The sequence below is a fragment of the Orussus abietinus genome, unplaced genomic scaffold (assembly GCF_000612105.2).
Source record: "Orussus abietinus isolate OABI.00-Male unplaced genomic scaffold, Oabi_2.0 scaffold277, whole genome shotgun sequence".
Lineage (NCBI taxonomy): Eukaryota > Metazoa > Arthropoda > Insecta > Hymenoptera > Orussidae > Orussus > Orussus abietinus.
Genome location: NW_019394424.1, coordinates 2,450 through 18,711, shown reverse-complemented (window position 1 = coordinate 18,711; position 16,262 = coordinate 2,450). Strand labels below are relative to the sequence as shown.

The 16,262-nt window shown below is 38.9% G+C and overlaps 2 protein-coding genes across 5 annotated transcripts; one reads left to right on the top strand and one right to left on the bottom strand.

The window, feature by feature from the left end:
* Nucleotides 1–1,296: 1,296 nt before the first annotated feature.
* LOC105702558 (bone morphogenetic protein receptor type-2) lies at nt 1,297–8,146 on the bottom strand. Of its 3 annotated transcripts, none has more exons than XM_012430208.1 (14): nt 7,992–8,146; nt 7,682–7,732; nt 7,481–7,595; nt 6,682–7,174; nt 6,427–6,529; nt 6,131–6,340; nt 5,640–5,876; nt 5,387–5,542; nt 4,850–5,032; nt 4,553–4,722; nt 4,273–4,468; nt 4,002–4,202; nt 3,640–3,861; nt 1,297–3,519 (listed from the first exon to the last, which is right to left on the bottom strand). In XM_012430208.1, the coding sequence occupies exons 4-14, from the start codon at nt 6,853–6,855 to the stop codon at nt 2,468–2,470; spliced, it is 2,904 nt and encodes a 967-aa protein (XP_012285631.1). In that variant the 5' UTR covers nt 6,856–7,174; nt 7,481–7,595; nt 7,682–7,732; nt 7,992–8,146; the 3' UTR covers nt 1,297–2,467. The 3 variants fall into 3 exon arrangements, with proteins under 3 accessions (XP_012285631.1, XP_012285633.1, XP_012285632.1); XM_012430210.1 differs by having other exon boundaries at nt 6,155–6,340; XM_012430209.1 differs by having other exon boundaries at nt 8,024–8,145.
* A 457-nt stretch (nt 8,147–8,603) lies between these two features.
* Nucleotides 8,604–15,516, top strand: LOC105702556 (PC4 and SFRS1-interacting protein). Of its 2 annotated transcripts, none has more exons than XM_012430207.1 (12): nt 8,604–8,845; nt 9,528–9,598; nt 9,679–9,839; nt 9,949–10,097; nt 10,495–10,696; nt 11,886–11,984; nt 12,502–12,850; nt 12,935–13,109; nt 13,214–13,267; nt 13,353–13,418; nt 13,510–13,642; nt 13,807–15,516. In XM_012430207.1, the coding sequence occupies exons 1-12, from the start codon at nt 8,765–8,767 to the stop codon at nt 13,935–13,937; spliced, it is 1,671 nt and encodes a 556-aa protein (XP_012285630.1). In that variant the 5' UTR covers nt 8,604–8,764; the 3' UTR covers nt 13,938–15,516. The 2 variants fall into 2 exon arrangements, with proteins under 2 accessions (XP_012285630.1, XP_012285629.1); XM_012430206.1 differs by having other exon boundaries at nt 10,492–10,696.
* Nucleotides 15,517–16,262: the final 746 nt, after the last annotated feature.

Below are 16,262 nucleotides of genomic sequence, written 5' to 3'. Positions count from 1 at the left end.
CGCATAATTTACATGTGTATATTGTATATGTCGCTCCTTAATTGTTTACATAAGTAGTTAACGAATTGGACTCGAGATTAGCGCAATTTTTCATACAGTGATCACGTGGTCAGCTATTATTTTAGATTAGCTTTGGTCACGTACATTTAACATTGCAAAATGAACATCGATACAGATAACAATATAAAGAATTTCCCATTTCTTGGACAAAAAGTCTGACTTTTCGCCTCACTTATATGGTTGGTGGAAAAGCTTTTTCCCCTTTTTTTCTTTTTCATATCGAAGAAAGAAAAAACTCTCCCGCCAATCCAATAATATCCAGAGAGTATTTAGAAAACGTACGATATCTTATAGTTTCTTAAGCGGAACTAATGATTATATTAACAAACAATACGAAAGCATCTAGGCACTTGTACAAAACAAGTGGACCATATGTTCCATGGGATTTGTGCTCTATATTTGTTTATTTACTCATGCAGACGTTGAAGAAAAAAATATATGTATATAAAGGAAAGACAAACGTATATGTATGTACAGGTTTCACTTAGTTTAAAACAGTATACAAGAGATACCGGGACGAAACGAAATTTCCGCCTAACTAAAATATATACTTTGTGCTTTTGGACGCAAAGCTTTCGTCATCGCAACATCAGTTCATAACTAATGGCAGAAACAATGGCAAAGTGCAATCATGTGCTTAATTAACAGTATATTTCAGTCATAATAGAATGTGCCATATCGTTGCCTCGTTTTGGACAAATCGAAAAATTTCTCTTCGCTTGACATAACTTCTCTTTTTCTTTCTTTTTATTTATAGTTCTAATCGTTTCATTGCACTTCAGCTTAATCGCTTAATTATAATTACATTTTAGTGAGTTAAAACTACAGGTAGATTAGAAACTTCTTTAAGTTGGATTTCTCAATGTACAAGAATGAAGGCTTCGTACCGAAGTCCTACGGTGGTTTTTTTAACTATGCGAACAGACAAGTACAGCAGGAATTCACGGTTTAATGGCGTCTTTTCAGAGCTCTGAGAAGGTGTCAGTGGCTACAAGGTGAGTATCTAAAAGTCGATTGTCTCCATTATTTGGGTCCTCTCATTAAACCAGATAAAAATACAAATTATTATTTAGGTGGTTTCCATTTAACAGATAGAAAAATAAATTGATCNCAATAAGTTAGATCAATCCACAACAAAATAACGTAATATCCTTTACATCATTAATCGATTTCGTTTCAGCATGTTGCTCCTCTCCGTTACTATAATACTTTGACCCAGAGATTTGCACCATAATAAATTTATTAAAATTAAAGAAAAGAGAGTTCATCTTTAAAAGGATACATAATAATTATTTTCATTTCGTAATTAAGCTGGTGTTTAAACTAAAACCCAATTTTTATGTAACGAGTCACATTCATAAAAGACAGAAAGAACATTATATGCAGAAAAAGTATAATGAGAGTTACACAGGTCCTGAATTGCAGAAACAGTTTGTGATCGATGAACACAATTCAAAAGGTATGATAAAGTAAATACAAAATATTTTTACAGTTTCTTTCCAGTGTGTCTTCCTGTTGTGCTTATCTCTTCCTATCGATTGCACCTTCAACTTATTGAGTTGAGTATAAAATCCTACACCTATAAACAGAGTTTTGTACACTCGATAATTGGGCAACGATTCTTACCTAATGGTGCCCAGCTGAGTGGGTTGTCAGTTTCATTTGATCTCATCGTCAAGATACTCTTTAACCGCAACTTGAATTTTCACTGGTATCAATTAATTATTATCAGGGAGCAGAAAAATATTTCGCTCGTGAAATCAACAGTCAACTGTTGTCGCTTTTTCCAATGGGTTGTCAATGCCTCACTTGGATTTTTAATCTTTAAAGTGTTCATGACATTATTTATTGATTATGCCAGCAAATCAGGTTACCTAACCTGCATTCATTGTTATTCATTGTTTAACATACTTCCTGCAGTTACTAATGTATAATTATCATGCTGCTCAAAAAGTGCAGCACTCCTCTGTGAACTGGATCCTCTGTATTAGGACTTCTACAGTCATGATGTGATGTAAAACATTTCATGATAAAAATGCGTTTTAACATATACTTTGAGACGATACGATTTCCATCAAAACTGCACAGGCAAACTTCATCTTCTACATCAATCTGTATATCAAAATGCATCAAATTTAAGGTCGTGTCATCCCAAGTCCTGTTCTATTCGCTCAGCACTTTGCACATGACTTCATTTCGACCACAAAAAATGCATCCTACTTTAAATACAAATATCATCTCTGCCACCATATTTCCACATAGAGGCTTTCATTATCATCAAGATTAAGATCCATGCCGAAAGGCACCAAATTCAAGGTCATCCTATTCCCACCCATCCTCCTCGCTCAGTATATTGCACATCACTTCATCATACCGGAACACTCAAACCACAATGAAATGCATCTTATTAAAAGCAAGTAACGTTCTTGCATCCAAAGTTTGGCGTAGAAGCTTTGCCCTCGATATCGAGGTCCATGCCAAAAGGCACCGAATTTGAGGTCGTCCTATCTCCAGCCCTGTCATCCTCCTCGCTCAGTATATTGCACATCATGCGATCGTCATACAGGGAAAATCTAGCGGTGGAACGTGCCCTTCCCCTCATCTTCCTAACGGATGGAGGCAAGTCACCAGGAGTCTTTATCCTCATGTTTGGGTCCTTCAGGGCGTTCGTGCTGGATCCCACATTAAACACCTCGTTGAACTTATCGATGCTCTCCTGTCTGGTGAGGTTGTTCTCGCTCTTCCTCATATTCCTCAGATTTACCAAGGGCAGGGTAGAAGGCCTTACACTGGATATCTCTTCGTTCTCCTGTTTCTGCTGATGAACGACACCCTGGCTGGACAGGTTCTTCTCGTTTCTTGGTGCAATGGGCCCCGAGGTCGAACTCTTGCCTACGATGCCGTTTACATATTTCCCACCTGGGGATATCGTCACATTCGTATCCACGGTCTTGATCTGGACGTTCTGCCTCGACAGGAGATTCGACTTCGAGTCCTCCCGGTCGATCTGGCACTTTCCATAAGTGTACATCTTCTTGTGGACCAGCAAACGCTTCAGGTTCGACCAGCCGGAGAACCGTCTCTTTCGAGGACTTTCCTGGGGACAGCACGTCTCGGGAATATTGGTCTGCTTCCTTTTGGTGTATATAGGCACCCCGTTTTCCGAGATGACATTCTGCACGTAAGGAATGGGCGTTGCTGGCCTTAGCTGGGTCAGTTGGGTCGCATGCTGACTCAAATAATCGTGAGACACCAGACCCTGGGCTTCACTGGGAAGGCGGAATTGTTCATTGGTCGTGTGCTTCGAGGACTTGTCTACCAGTACCTTCCCGTTGGAGCTCAGGTCCTCCAAAGAGTCCGACTGGGACATTAAGTTCCTCTCCATGCAAGGGTTCCTTCCCTGATAAGGCTGTAGCGTCTGAGCGTGGTTGCACGGCGCTACTTCGTTCGAGTTTTTAACTATGAAACAGAAAATTATTCGTATTTATACATAGCAATTAGGAATTTTATTATTAAAAAGGGTAAACAAGAAAAAATAAATTGTTTTCCCCGATTTTATTCTATAGGCTATTTACTTACAACTATGTTCGTGAGGGACACTGTCTGTTGGAGACAGTGTTACAAGGTTGTCTACCATTCCATCGGTGCTGGATGCATCATGCATTATATGAAGTGCCAGCTGAACAGCATGGGCATTATCATGATGAGGGGGACCTTCGCTGTACAGGCTGTTCGTTGTCGATGGTATTAGTCCGCAGTGGGAGTTAACCACTGGACTTCCATCGGTAAAATACATAATTACTGAAAATGACATTAAAAACTCGATTAACGAAGATTAGACGATCATACCAATTAACGAGTATGCCCATGTGTGATTTAAAATGATTTATATGACTTATGTATGTAGTAGAAGGATAAACAGAAAATGCAACATTTTTTACCACGGTGAGACTGAAGTTCAGTGAGACGTTCTTCTATACAAAGTGCAGTTAGACGAGCCTCAGCATCCGAGTCCCAACAATCTTCCATTGTTTCTTTGATTAATCTCACACCTGGTTTATCAACCAGGTTCCCCTCCAAAATAGGTCTAGCTTTGTTACGTGAAACCAAAACTTGCATTTGCTCGAACGTCGGATGAAGCCCTATATAAAANAATAATTTCTTGAAATATAATGTATGCTGTAGAATTCAATATGTTCAATGATAACTGACCGATCTCATTTTCAAAGGGCTGCTTATAGGCTGGTACTTCTGATCCAGGAACATAAATATCTGAACAACGTGACACTAATTCCCATAGAACTAATCCCATTGCATAAACGTCAATTTGCTTCAAAGAACTCTCGCAATCGCGTAGATTAACTGCTCCTTCGAGCACTTCTGGCGCCATGTATCTTAAGGTACCCACCTAAACGTATTAAAAGCAAATTAGATAAAAAGACAATGCAATAAGTTAGATCAATCCACAACAAAATAACGTAATATCCTTTACATCATTAATCGATTTCGTTTCAGCATGTTGCTCCTCTCCGTTACTATAATACTTTGACCCAGAGATTTGCACCGCAAGTCCAAGATCACAGATGCAGCAGGTGCCATCGGCTTTTATAAGAATATTCCTAGAGTTTATATCCCTGTGCGCGACACATGGCTTGAATTTATCTGAAAATATATACATTTTAATCTATTAATAATTGAAAAAAACGTATTATATATTTCGAATTAATTAAGATTTATAATAGTTACAAAAGACAATTTTAATGTACAGAGAGTTGAAATAATGACTAACCTCCTTTACGCATATCGGTGTGCAGATAAGCCAGACCTTTTATAATAGACAGGCCCATTTTACAAAAGGACAACCAGTCGATCGTGTGAGAACGTAAGAAATCTGTTAATGTACCACCAGGTGCAAAACTCAGTACTAAAAGATATTCGACACTGCTGTCCATGCTTATTCGCTCATCCACACCTGCGTTAAAGTTGTTAAAAGCATGAGCATACTTTGCATGTATCGAAAGTCTTACGATACATTAATGGATAACATTGAAGTATGTAACAATGCAAGCATAACATTACAGTACATAGACGAAAGAACATTTAACATTGATGACAGACAAGTCTGGCTGGAATAACATTGTGAGCTTTTAACATAAATATTCAAAGGCGTGTAAGTAATATTTCGCACTCCTATTAAATAAGATAAAATTTGTACTTAAATAAAAATTACAGGAGTCGTTTTGGAACCCACACGCCTCTGATTAATTTAACGTAGTAGAACGTACGTTTAAATCTTTGTCACTATTTCCAATTCGTTTATGCCTACCGTAATAACTTAGTAACGATGGATGCTCCATGAATGGCAGACAATACGTGTCCCTCTCATTTTGAAAGTAGTTGCGATAATGAGAAGGGAATATTTTAACAGCTACGTCTTGATCTCCCATACTGCCTTGCCACACCGATCCATACCTTCCTTGACCTACAATATCCATTAATCCACGAGTTGTACAACTTTTAAAACTTATAATTAAATTGTAATTGTTTATAATTATGAACAAAGTACGCATTTGTCTTACCCACGATATTAGTTAGCTTTAAGTGGTCAACCGTATAAGTTCCTGTTCTCAAAGCTGTACTCTCCATCAGATGATCGTTATATGACAAGGGCTTCCTCAGCATTGTAAAGATATTGTTATTACATACTTTATAAATAACCATAAATATGGTTCCCAGGACCAGCAATGTGCACACCAATGTTATTATCACAACAAGCAGCCAGCGCTCCGATTCCAACTGCTCCACATACTCTGTCACTTAAATTAAATTCAAGAAATTGAAAGCTATCCATGAAAACGATTGCTACAATTACCATGTATGTAGTCCTAGGAATTATTAGAAAAATATTGAATGAAATACATATGTTGACACCACAATAACATTGTTTATAGAATTGAAGTGTAAAATATTAAGTAATTTAGATTTACAAATCGCAATGGATACCACTTTATTCTTATATATTCTGCGAGAAACTGGGATATTTCATTCAAAATTTCATAGATTGACCTACGGATTGCATTTAGTTCATCATTACTGGCAGGATTAGGCTGAAGCAGCTTATTGTCCGTGTAAGACACCTCAGGTGTGTCGGTGATGTTCAGGTTGCAGAGATCTCCTTGACAACAGCAAAACTTCGTGTTGTTCATTGCTTTTGTCGAGTGCTGTAAAGCCATGCACTCTGTGTTCTCGCATTTTTGCTCACCAGATTGTTTCCAGCATCCTGCAATGATGCAATATGAATTTGTCAAATATATAAATAAACATATAATTCATATAAATCATTATCGTGCGCGCACACACACATACCTTGCAATAAAATAGTAATCTGACTACCATTTGCCGTCTTATCTTCCCTCCACAGAGCATAGCAAAAATTATTACATTTCTCATGTTTAACGCTGTTGTCACCCTGCAAAGGAAAAATATTTTCAAGCAATTTTTGATACTTTCTTTTGAATAATGAAAAACAAATTTACTCATGATCACGAATATACTTAGTACATTTCAAATAGTTAGGAAATGATTTATTAACTGTGTAGACTAAGTGCAACTTGTATTTACCTGTCCTAAAGCCAAATCATCATCTGATGCACTGTGGGATATACCATGTTGTTTCAGAGCAACGACAGTGTCATTATTTCTCATTCGACTAGCACATATTCTGCTAGCATTAATGGGAGCCGAACTTATCCCATAAAGCAGAGTGGCTAGGACCATAGAGACAATGGCTCTCATTGTGGGTTGGCAGGCCTCTTGAGCCCAAGCCACTTCACAAGAGTTGCTTCTTACGTATTGGCATATCTGGCTGTAGCGTTCTATCGCTCTGGCATAAGCCTTCTCTGTTCATCTGTTTATGAAGAGAGTTACGTAGCAAATAAAAAGTATGCCTTTGGTTTTTTCCCTTCTGCTTGGTGGAACAAGCTGAGCCTTAATTACAAGCTGTTTCTTAAGCAACCAGCCAACAGTTATTCACATTAAAGAACTGGTATGGCAACTGATCATCTCAAGCAATTTTTGTAAATATTCGTACAAAGAATATTAAGCCACGTCGAACCTAGGAAATTAATATATCACGCTTTTAAAACATTTAAAAAAGTACTAAATATCTAACAACTGTATATGACACTGTATATGACACAGTACATGTTAATTATATAACAGAATGTCAACTTACGAAGTAATAGAAAAATCTTGTTATACATTACTAAACAATAAATGGAATTCAGTACATTAATTATCAGAATATTATATGGCTTGGATCACGTTAGCTAAGAATACACGTTATCAAAGGCAAAGTACGTTGTGTACAAACAACTTCTGTGCACACCCAATTATGCGAATAATTGTATACTTTTCTCACCATTCCTTGTTTTACTATTTTCCAATCTTTGTTTGTTCTTGGTCCACTGCTACATGTTATGTTTCTGGCCCCTGGCAAAAATGTGTTCACGCTGTCATCATCCACACAAGGTTACCTGCAATTTCAAAACTTTATTAATACAGAACTCATTTCATGACGTTTTAGCATAAAAGAAGATCGATAAACAGAATTCTTACATACATGACATCCAAGCCATCAAATCGATCACTCTGCACATGGCAATCCTTTGCACTGCGAAATACAGCGAATTAAAAAGAATAGCAATTACGACTTCTAAAACCAACTACAAGATAATTGGAGCTTATGTTCGATGCACAATTTGACGAAACGAAATTTAAACAATGGGACTAAAGCTCACATCTGAAGTTAGTAACTCAAAGTTGAAGGCAACGGTGGAGAAGTATATTTCTGGAGCATTTAGAAAGGACGAAAGGAAAAGGAAAAAACACGAAGGGCGCTTGACAATTCTCCTCAGGGAATTTCCACTTACGTCAAGATCGGCCTGAATCTCGGAAACCTTACCCAAGGAGGACGCATTTTTGGCTGCGCCAACGTCCCGTGCCGCGACGAAAGCAGATAACGACTCTGAAAAAAAATATCGGTTCGACGTCTACGCGTTTGACAGGCAAACCACATCCATTGGATCCATTGAAATCGCCAAACTGAACCGACGTGTTCCTAAACCACTACAAAACGTGCAGATCACGAAAAAAAATTCTACTAGAAATTCGCCTTTACTCATCGCCCCTCTAAATTCTCAACAGCCAATGAATGCAGAGTTGAAGGTTAGGTCGTCGTGTATTAAAAAGGGACTTTGCGTGTCGCTCTTGTCACTTTTGGAACGGTTTGTATTGAGTACGCCAATAAAAAAACAAATTATCATGAAAGAAGTAGTGTCTCACTTGTGTTTACTCAGTTTTCAATACATATCTCCATTTGCAGATAATAAAACTATTAAAGTTTGTAAAAATCTACTTTATCGACTATCTAAGAGGTTGTGTAGATTCTTAGTTCCATAAGGCGAAGCTACGTAATAGTGGCGTCACTATCGGCGTGTTTGAGAACACTTGGCGGCCCGGAGCCGACATTCCCGAGCGGCGACCGTTGCGTCGTGTTTTGCGACAAAATTGTGCAAATGGTTGTCGAATCCGATGCGTCCCGCGCAATGTTTTCGGAAATTTGAGATTCATCACTTGCGAGCGGTAAACGGGAAGCTGGAGAGAAGGACTCCGTCGTGTTTCTTAAGGATCCTGCAGACAAGTAATGGTCAAACTCGCGAAGAAGTTCTACGCGGGCGATAAGGTCTTTGCGAAAGTTCGAGGTTACCCGCCATGGCCAGCGAAGGTAAGCATCCTCTCGTCACGATTGTTTCTCGTTGATTATCGTCCCCCGTTTCGAATACAGGGTGCGAGATTTCTGGTTTTCGTAGAAGCGTTGGTTTTAGGTTAGATCCCGCAGAGAGGAAGACCTCGTTGGAGCATCCTATCCCCTGGGCGAGCATACCGCTTCTTCCCGCTTCTCGTCGCCATCTGAAGCTTGCGTGTACGCGTACCAAGAGTCGGGCGAGATACGGTAGCGACGTAGGAAATAGTTTAGCAGGGCGAGTAGGTAGTCCACGGTAAACTTATTGTGGAAAGTAGTCGATAGTACAGGGAATAAGGGAGTAAGGTTACTACATATTTTAATCACTGCTTAGACCAAGCACTCATGATCCACTTCTGTGTATTTTTAAGAATGCCACTATATATATTCTACGTGCTTAGATCGTCGTTTAATAACGAGTCACCTTTTGCTGAAGTTTTTTAGCGATTTTAATTCATCCAAGAGATGTTCTAGACTTGTAGCTTTTTGAACGTCTATATATTTGGGCAAGGAGCACCTTGGAGTCTTAAACTTTATACATTTAAAGATACTTAAGTTTTATGAAATAAGTCCAAGCATAGATTTACAGTTTTGCATTTCTATGGAGCACTTGTGCATACATGCCTCATATTATCGGTTAGCAGTTTATTCCTTTTGCTCGTAGATAGAAGGAGTCATTGATGCCAACACAAAGAATGCTAGATATAACGTGTACTTTTACGGTACTGGAGAAACGTGAGTAACGAGACGAGATAGCCATTTGTCTTCATTCTTAGGAAGAGGAAATGGAACATAGCATGAAATGTATGTTTCAGAGCTATTTGTAAAGTAGATGAACTGTACGTTTATGCCGAAAATAAGGATAAATTTGCAAAGCCCTCGAAAAGAAAACGTTTTACCGACGGTCTAGAGCAACTTGAGCGAGAACTCAGAAACGACCGATCAGCACCCACAACTACTGTCGCAGACATTAAAGGCAAGTACAATAAATTACATAACAAAATAATACACTGTTCAATAACTTAAAGTGGATATTTTGCCGATATTCTTTGATAGTATTCTAGTGCTGGGATTCATATTTGCAGGTGAAGAAACGGTTAAAGAAAAGGACAGTACGGTAGAATCCACTAGCGTCATGGATAGTGATGCAGAAGGTGGTCCTCTGGTTATTGACGAAGGAGACAAGAAAAAACCACTTTCGAGAAAATCATTGCCTACCATGGCCACTACTCCGGTAAACATTTTTATGAAAAATTTAAGAACTTCCTTTAATTTAATTTAACTTTAATGAATTTTGGGATATACAATGTTTCCCATGTAGCATACTGTTGAGTAATGGTGCTGCATACATTTTAATTCCCTATATCAATAAAGAATTGCCGACAGGACGTCTTTAAGCCTAGAAGTCCTGTGCGATTATTCTTTACAAATTATAAAATACTTTTTAAAGTATAGTACAAGGCACGAGGAATTCAAAATTATAAAGATGTTAGAAATCATAGTAGTTAATAAAACTTCAGTATATCGGATACCTTTGAATTATCTTGACGTTAGATAAATTAGTATACATGATTTTGATTTGATGAATCCAGTAACCTAAGATATCTAATCGCATTTTATTTTGTAAGCAGGGTGCTCCTGAAGTAAAGAAACGTCGTGGTAGGCAAAAGGCGACGCCTACAGCTGATACTTCATTGAAACAAAGTGCGTTACTTGATTCACAAGGCGAGGAGTCACCTGGAAAGGAAGTTGTTAGTCGCAGTGGTAGAAGAATAAAACCTAAACGTTTTGCCGACTTCTCCAGTTCAGAAGAAACTGAGGCGAATAAAAATGGTATGTACTATTTTGTTAATTTAATTGTATTATCTGATTTCTGTTGTCATTAATAAAACTAACTATAAGGGTTAATAATATTAAATAAATTTAGATACAAACTTTGGGAACTCTAAAGTATCATATGAGGTTTTATTAAATTTCTAAGATTACGATCCTCTTAAAAATTCTGACAGAAATAGAAATCGCTCAAACAGATGATAGCTCCAAGTTGGAAATAGTACCTCGCACGACGTATGAAGCTCAACTGAAGTTGACAGTAGTGACCTTTGCGGAACAATTTGGCAATCGTGTTGCACAGCGACAATATGGCATCGATGAGAGGTCAGTCTAGTTTGGTGACCACTTGTTCTCGCGTTCTTATCTAATTCCTGAATTAGTTGACCAAATGAGATCTCTGTGATAGATCTAACTTTAGATTTTAAATTATAACACCTTGCGAAGTGGTCACCTCAGCTAGTAGTGGCCTGTCATAAAATATCTGGAAATTTTCCTCTTAGCGTCATTTTGAATAGAAGAAAATTTAAGCGATCTGGTATAGTTACATAGCAGAACATACAGACTACAAAAGCTTGAGGCACCATGTTGTAAGAGTTTCTGGAATAGTTGCTCTCAGGAAAATTTCCAGATTAAATCTATCCGATGCTTTCCCATCATTAGGTGCATTCGTCGCTGGCGAAATCAAATACAAGCCCTGTCAGATTGCCAGGACCGGAGAAAATCCTTCTCGGGGCCAAAAACTGGACGCAATGCTGAGCTCGAGATAATGCTGGCTAGTTATGTCAAAGAAAAATTAAGCCGGAACGTTGCTGTATCGTGTTCAGAGATCAAACGAAACGCTCTTGAGCTAGCAAGCCTGCAAGGCATTTCTCGTCAAGAGTTTAGGGCCTCTCACTCGTGGGTTATCAACTTTAAGCATCGTCATGGTTTTACTTTGTCTAGAGCGAAAGGTGTGCATTGAAAAGATAATTCCTGTTCAGTTTCTTTCCTTAGAAAAGTGACTTGTTGCTTACTTCATATTTAATATTGGGAAATTATGTCTGTTATTTTATTAGGTCATCTGTCTAATCCGTATAACGTATCGATATTGGCCACAATTTACAAATATTTAATATTTACAATAAATAATATATTGCGTACGAAATTATTTAACAATTTCGTTTAAGAAACAAATGTTATTTTGTTTTAGATACTCCAGTACGTGGCAGGGGGAGACCGAAACTAGAAGATTCCAGTGAAAGTCAAGCTTCACCTTCGATTGCTGTCCACAGAAAACGCGGGGCTGAAAGTGAGTGCGATGCTTTAACGCTGTGGCTGTTTCATTATCTTTCTTGAAGATAATAATATTATTTTGCAAACTTTGATGATGTTATTTCTAATAATAGTTTATTAATTTTCGCAGTTCATATATCACTATTTCTAAAAATAATAACTCATTAAATTGTTTACAAAGTTGTTTGGTAGGATAGATCTGATTGGTTAACCCTTTGACTGCTATGGGGGCATATATGCGTCCAGCAAAGGCTATCAGTGTGGCCTATGGACGCATATATGCTCCAGGCGAAAGCTCTCGGTGTAGACTATGGACGCAAATGCGCGCTCGGCGAAAGCTCGGCGAAAAAGTATTCAGTCCCCAGCGATCACTATTGCGGGCCGCATGCCGCTCACGCGAAGCGCTTCAACTTGGAGCAGTTAGCAGTCAAAGGATTAATAATTTAATAAAAAACTGTTTTGTTTAGAATTCTAGGACGTTTAGATGTAAATCTAAATGATACGTATTTACAAGAGTATGTGAAATTTTTCAGAAAAGAATAACGTTGCGGATTCCTTGGCAACGGAAAGCCCCATTGTCTCCAGTACAACTTCTTCGGACTCTCCGGGGCGTGTCTTGTTAGCACGCACCTTCGCCGGGGAGTACGTTGGCATAAAACTCGACGTGGACAGACCGAAGACCTTCGAAAGCGAAAAGGCTAGGACACAATGGGATTGGTCGACCGCCAGGAACGCGATGAAATTGAAAGCTCAATTAGAAAGTGGTGAGATATTGCCGGAACAGGTGAAGGATTCCCTCGACTTCAACGTGCACGTTCCGGAGTTCGAGAAGAGGGTCCTGGAAAAGGATGGGGCCGTTCATCGTAAGAAATACAGGCTAAGGTACACCGAAGATATTTGTGGGTGCAAGAGTTATTAATGAGTATTTAAGGCATTTTCATCATCTTCCTCCGTTGTTAATTTCAGATGGCTTCGCATAGAATCGCAGATGCTTCAGCTAGACGCTCAAATAAAGTCTAACCTGGGCCTGGATCGCATCGACGCCAACAAATGCTTACAGGCTATGGACGATCTTCTGGGTCTACCCATCGATCCATTGATGCTGAAGAAACACCCTCACATAGTTGAAACCATCAAAAGGGTAAGTAAGAATCAATGAGAAGTGAATGTAGAAAAACGCGACACCCTAAAAAGTCACATTCACTATTCATAACACGAGCATAAATTGATTTTATATCCTTTCAGTTGCGGCGTTACATCGGCAATTTAGCGGACTGGAAACTGACCGAGGAGGAAGTGGTTAGTGGGATATACGATCGTTTTTAATTATTTTACAGTCATAAATTCAGAATTTATATATCTTTTTCGATTGTTACTTCCCCAGGTCGCGTTCAAGCAGAAGGCGGAACAAATCAGGCAGAAGGCTGAACACATATACAACAAATTTAAGGTATACCTTGTCTTTTTACTGACAATCATGCAGCAGATAAAACGGACTTGCTGAATTGTATTCTGATTTTTTTTTTTTTTTCTGTTCCCAGGCTATGTTCACCATACCGGAAGGTCAGTCTTTCTGGCAGTCCTTCTCCGATCAAGTGGTACATTTCAAGGAGCTGACGAAAGATATGCCCGAGGAAAAAATGTTCTCTCTAATGTCAGATCCCGCGTGTCCAGGTGAACACTCTGCAGCATCCGTCTGTCCGGGCATTTTTCACTGAAACTTAGATATATTTCCATTTTTAATTTTCACTTTCTTTTTCGTATATCGTCTGGTTACGGTTATTAGTCGGTAACTTATATTAGTTGGAGAAACTTATCGAGTATGTGTAATTCCACAGACGCACCCACATCTTTAGACACCTTACCGGACGAGGGTAACAGCCGACCGGATTCGGGAACAACCGCGGAAGCGGAGGCTGAAAGGACACCAGCAAGACGTACCACGCCAACAGAGACTGAGACCAAGTAACGTCGAACGGTCCTTTCGATTGGAAGACTCGAAGAAGAGCTTTCTTTTTCTTTTTTTCTCTCTTTTTTTCTACCACCAGTCGCTGTACATGTCTACAAAGAAGAGACGCTTTAACCGGGCGAGGCGCAGTGCGAGAACTTTTTCGCGCTGAAATCATCTCTTGGCCTACCGAGAGTCTAGCAAAGAAGGAGCATCGGTTTCTTTTTTTATTTTATTCGCAAATAAGGCCCCTTCGTTTGCTTTAAACGGTGCGAACGCGACGAGCGTCCCTCTCGTCAACCAAATACGAGGTCGTCCTTTGCGCCGGTACCCATACTTTGTTTCTCGTATTTCCGAGGCTTTTGTTTCGTCGCTGGTACACTTGGAGCGCACCAAAGAGGACACTCCGCTTCGCCGCAATTTACCGGTATCGCTTAGCAATAAAGACGTAATATTGTTTAGGGGTCTAATTGTTGAGAGACGAGTGGCCATTGAAACGGCGTTATTAAGTAAAGCATTTTATGAAAATAGCATTCGGCTATTAAGGACACGTAACTTTGCTCAGAGGAGGTGCGTCCTGCAAGCGGAAAACAATTTTGTCGGAAAAGACTCCTCGGTTAGAGACTTGGGAATTCTCAGTTCTTCAAATTGCAACCGAGCAAGCATAAATTGGTTTAAAGTCTCGTAGCTTCTTTCATTACGGTGCGTCGGAAAAAAAAAAAATCGTGATAATCAGAAACTAACATATTTCGTTTAGGATAATGTATGAAGCTTGAAGTATACGCTGTCTCTTCTCATTGTGCTAAACCATACATCTGGGTATCAGATTCTTCGATTTTTTACGTGTTGTAGTTCTTCTGGCGAGCAGTAAATATTTTCTCACGAGTGTTCTTAAGGACCTACCAGAGGGGATGAAATTATTAGTCGTCAATTATCTGCGAATGTTACTTCACCGGGTAACTTCAGGGCGAGCCTTTTTCGTAAGCTTGCACCTCGATTGATTTAAACGTCGTTTCCAGGCCACGTTGTCTCGACACACAACTCTTAGCCGTTCTAGTTGCAATTTCAGTCTCACGCCTCGCGAGTTAGAATTCCATTCGACGCTTACATTGCACTTGTAAAGGCAGTTCAAAGAGCCGAGTGTATTAATATCCTCCGCGTTTGATTCGTTTCCTCGACACCCGTCACACGTCTCGCGACATTTTTCCATCCCTCTTCTTCTTCTTTTTTTTTTCTTTCTTTTCAAGTGTTTTCGTTTATATCCAACTGAAATTTTTCCCACATTTCGGTAGGCTTCTATCGACACCGAACATTTCCGGTTTTATTCGGGAGACACCAGGATAATTGGACTCTTAACGTTAGGAAATTAACGTTTTAGATTGATAGTTAGGTATAATGTTGGTCACTTTTCTCTCTTTTTTTTTTCCGTTTATTTTTTATTGTATTATTACGAAAGTATTGTAAAGATTAGCACGGTATAGGATCTACTTTAATAGTCCGCTCTCACAGCGCCATTCGGTAAATGAACACGTGCTTGTAAGTCGACGTCGACACGACTTATCGGTCGACGATAAATGGGTAAACGTCACGTGCGAATGTTTCTTACGAGGGCAGGCACGTGGAATTATTTTCCCTTTTTTCCCCCCCTTTCTTCTCCCGAAGGAAAGCGCAATGATACTTCAATTTCAACGTGTACGCGGCTCGGCCGTTTTTTGTCGGGTGAAGGATTGTCGTGGGGTTCTTTTAGATTGTACAAGTAACGGTGATTAGTGTGAATGAACTTATAAAAATTGTTAAACGGAGCACCTCTCTTTGAACATTTAAGATGATATGAAAGAGTTATTTTATATATATATATATATAAATATATATGAAATGTGAAAATATTTATAAAACTTTTCTTCAAACTGAGTGCATCGAATCATTTTAAACTTCAACACGTGATTATGGAGGGAAAAAAAAATGTGGTTTCCGTTTTAGTCGAGGCTAAATAACAAAAATTTTCTTTGAAAAATGAAATTTCACGAGCATCGCGTTCTTCCTTAAGGCCTTCATAATCACGTGCTACAGTTTTGGTGCATCTAGTTTGGAGAAAAGTTTTATAAACATTTAGAATGACCCTTTCATATCACCTTAACGAAGTACACGAACCTTGTAAAGTGCGTACTGAAATATGCAACTCGCGAGTTGCAATTGTAAATATACAGGCCATGAATAACTAATTAGGGCGTTAGAAAGTTAGACTATCGAGGGGAACCTTTTTACTTGGATAACAAGGATTAACAGGAGTCGAATTTACGAAATTAATATGTATAACTTTGATTAGGATAGGGATATACATATATA

Excerpts from the sequence above, each read along its gene's own strand:
- LOC105702558 (XM_012430208.1), bottom strand. The coding sequence starts at position 6,855 with ATGAGAGCCATTGTCTCTATGGTCCTAGCCACTCTGCTTTATGGGATA. Across the intron at positions 6,530-6,681 it reads ATGATTTGGCTTTAGGACAG|GGTGACAACAGCGTTAAACA; the intron begins GTAAATACAAGT and ends TTTCCTTTGCAG. Across the intron at positions 5,877-6,130 it reads TGATGAACTAAATGCAATCC|TGACAGAGTATGTGGAGCAG; the intron begins GTAGGTCAATCT and ends ATTTAATTTAAG.
- LOC105702556 (XM_012430206.1), top strand. The coding sequence starts at position 8,765 with ATGGTCAAACTCGCGAAGAAGTTCTACGCGGGCGATAAGGTCTTTGCG. Across the intron at positions 10,697-11,885 it reads AACTGAGGCGAATAAAAATG|ATACTCCAGTACGTGGCAGG; the intron begins GTATGTACTATT and ends ATTTTGTTTTAG. Across the intron at positions 11,985-12,501 it reads CAGAAAACGCGGGGCTGAAA|AAAAGAATAACGTTGCGGAT; the intron begins GTGAGTGCGATG and ends GAAATTTTTCAG.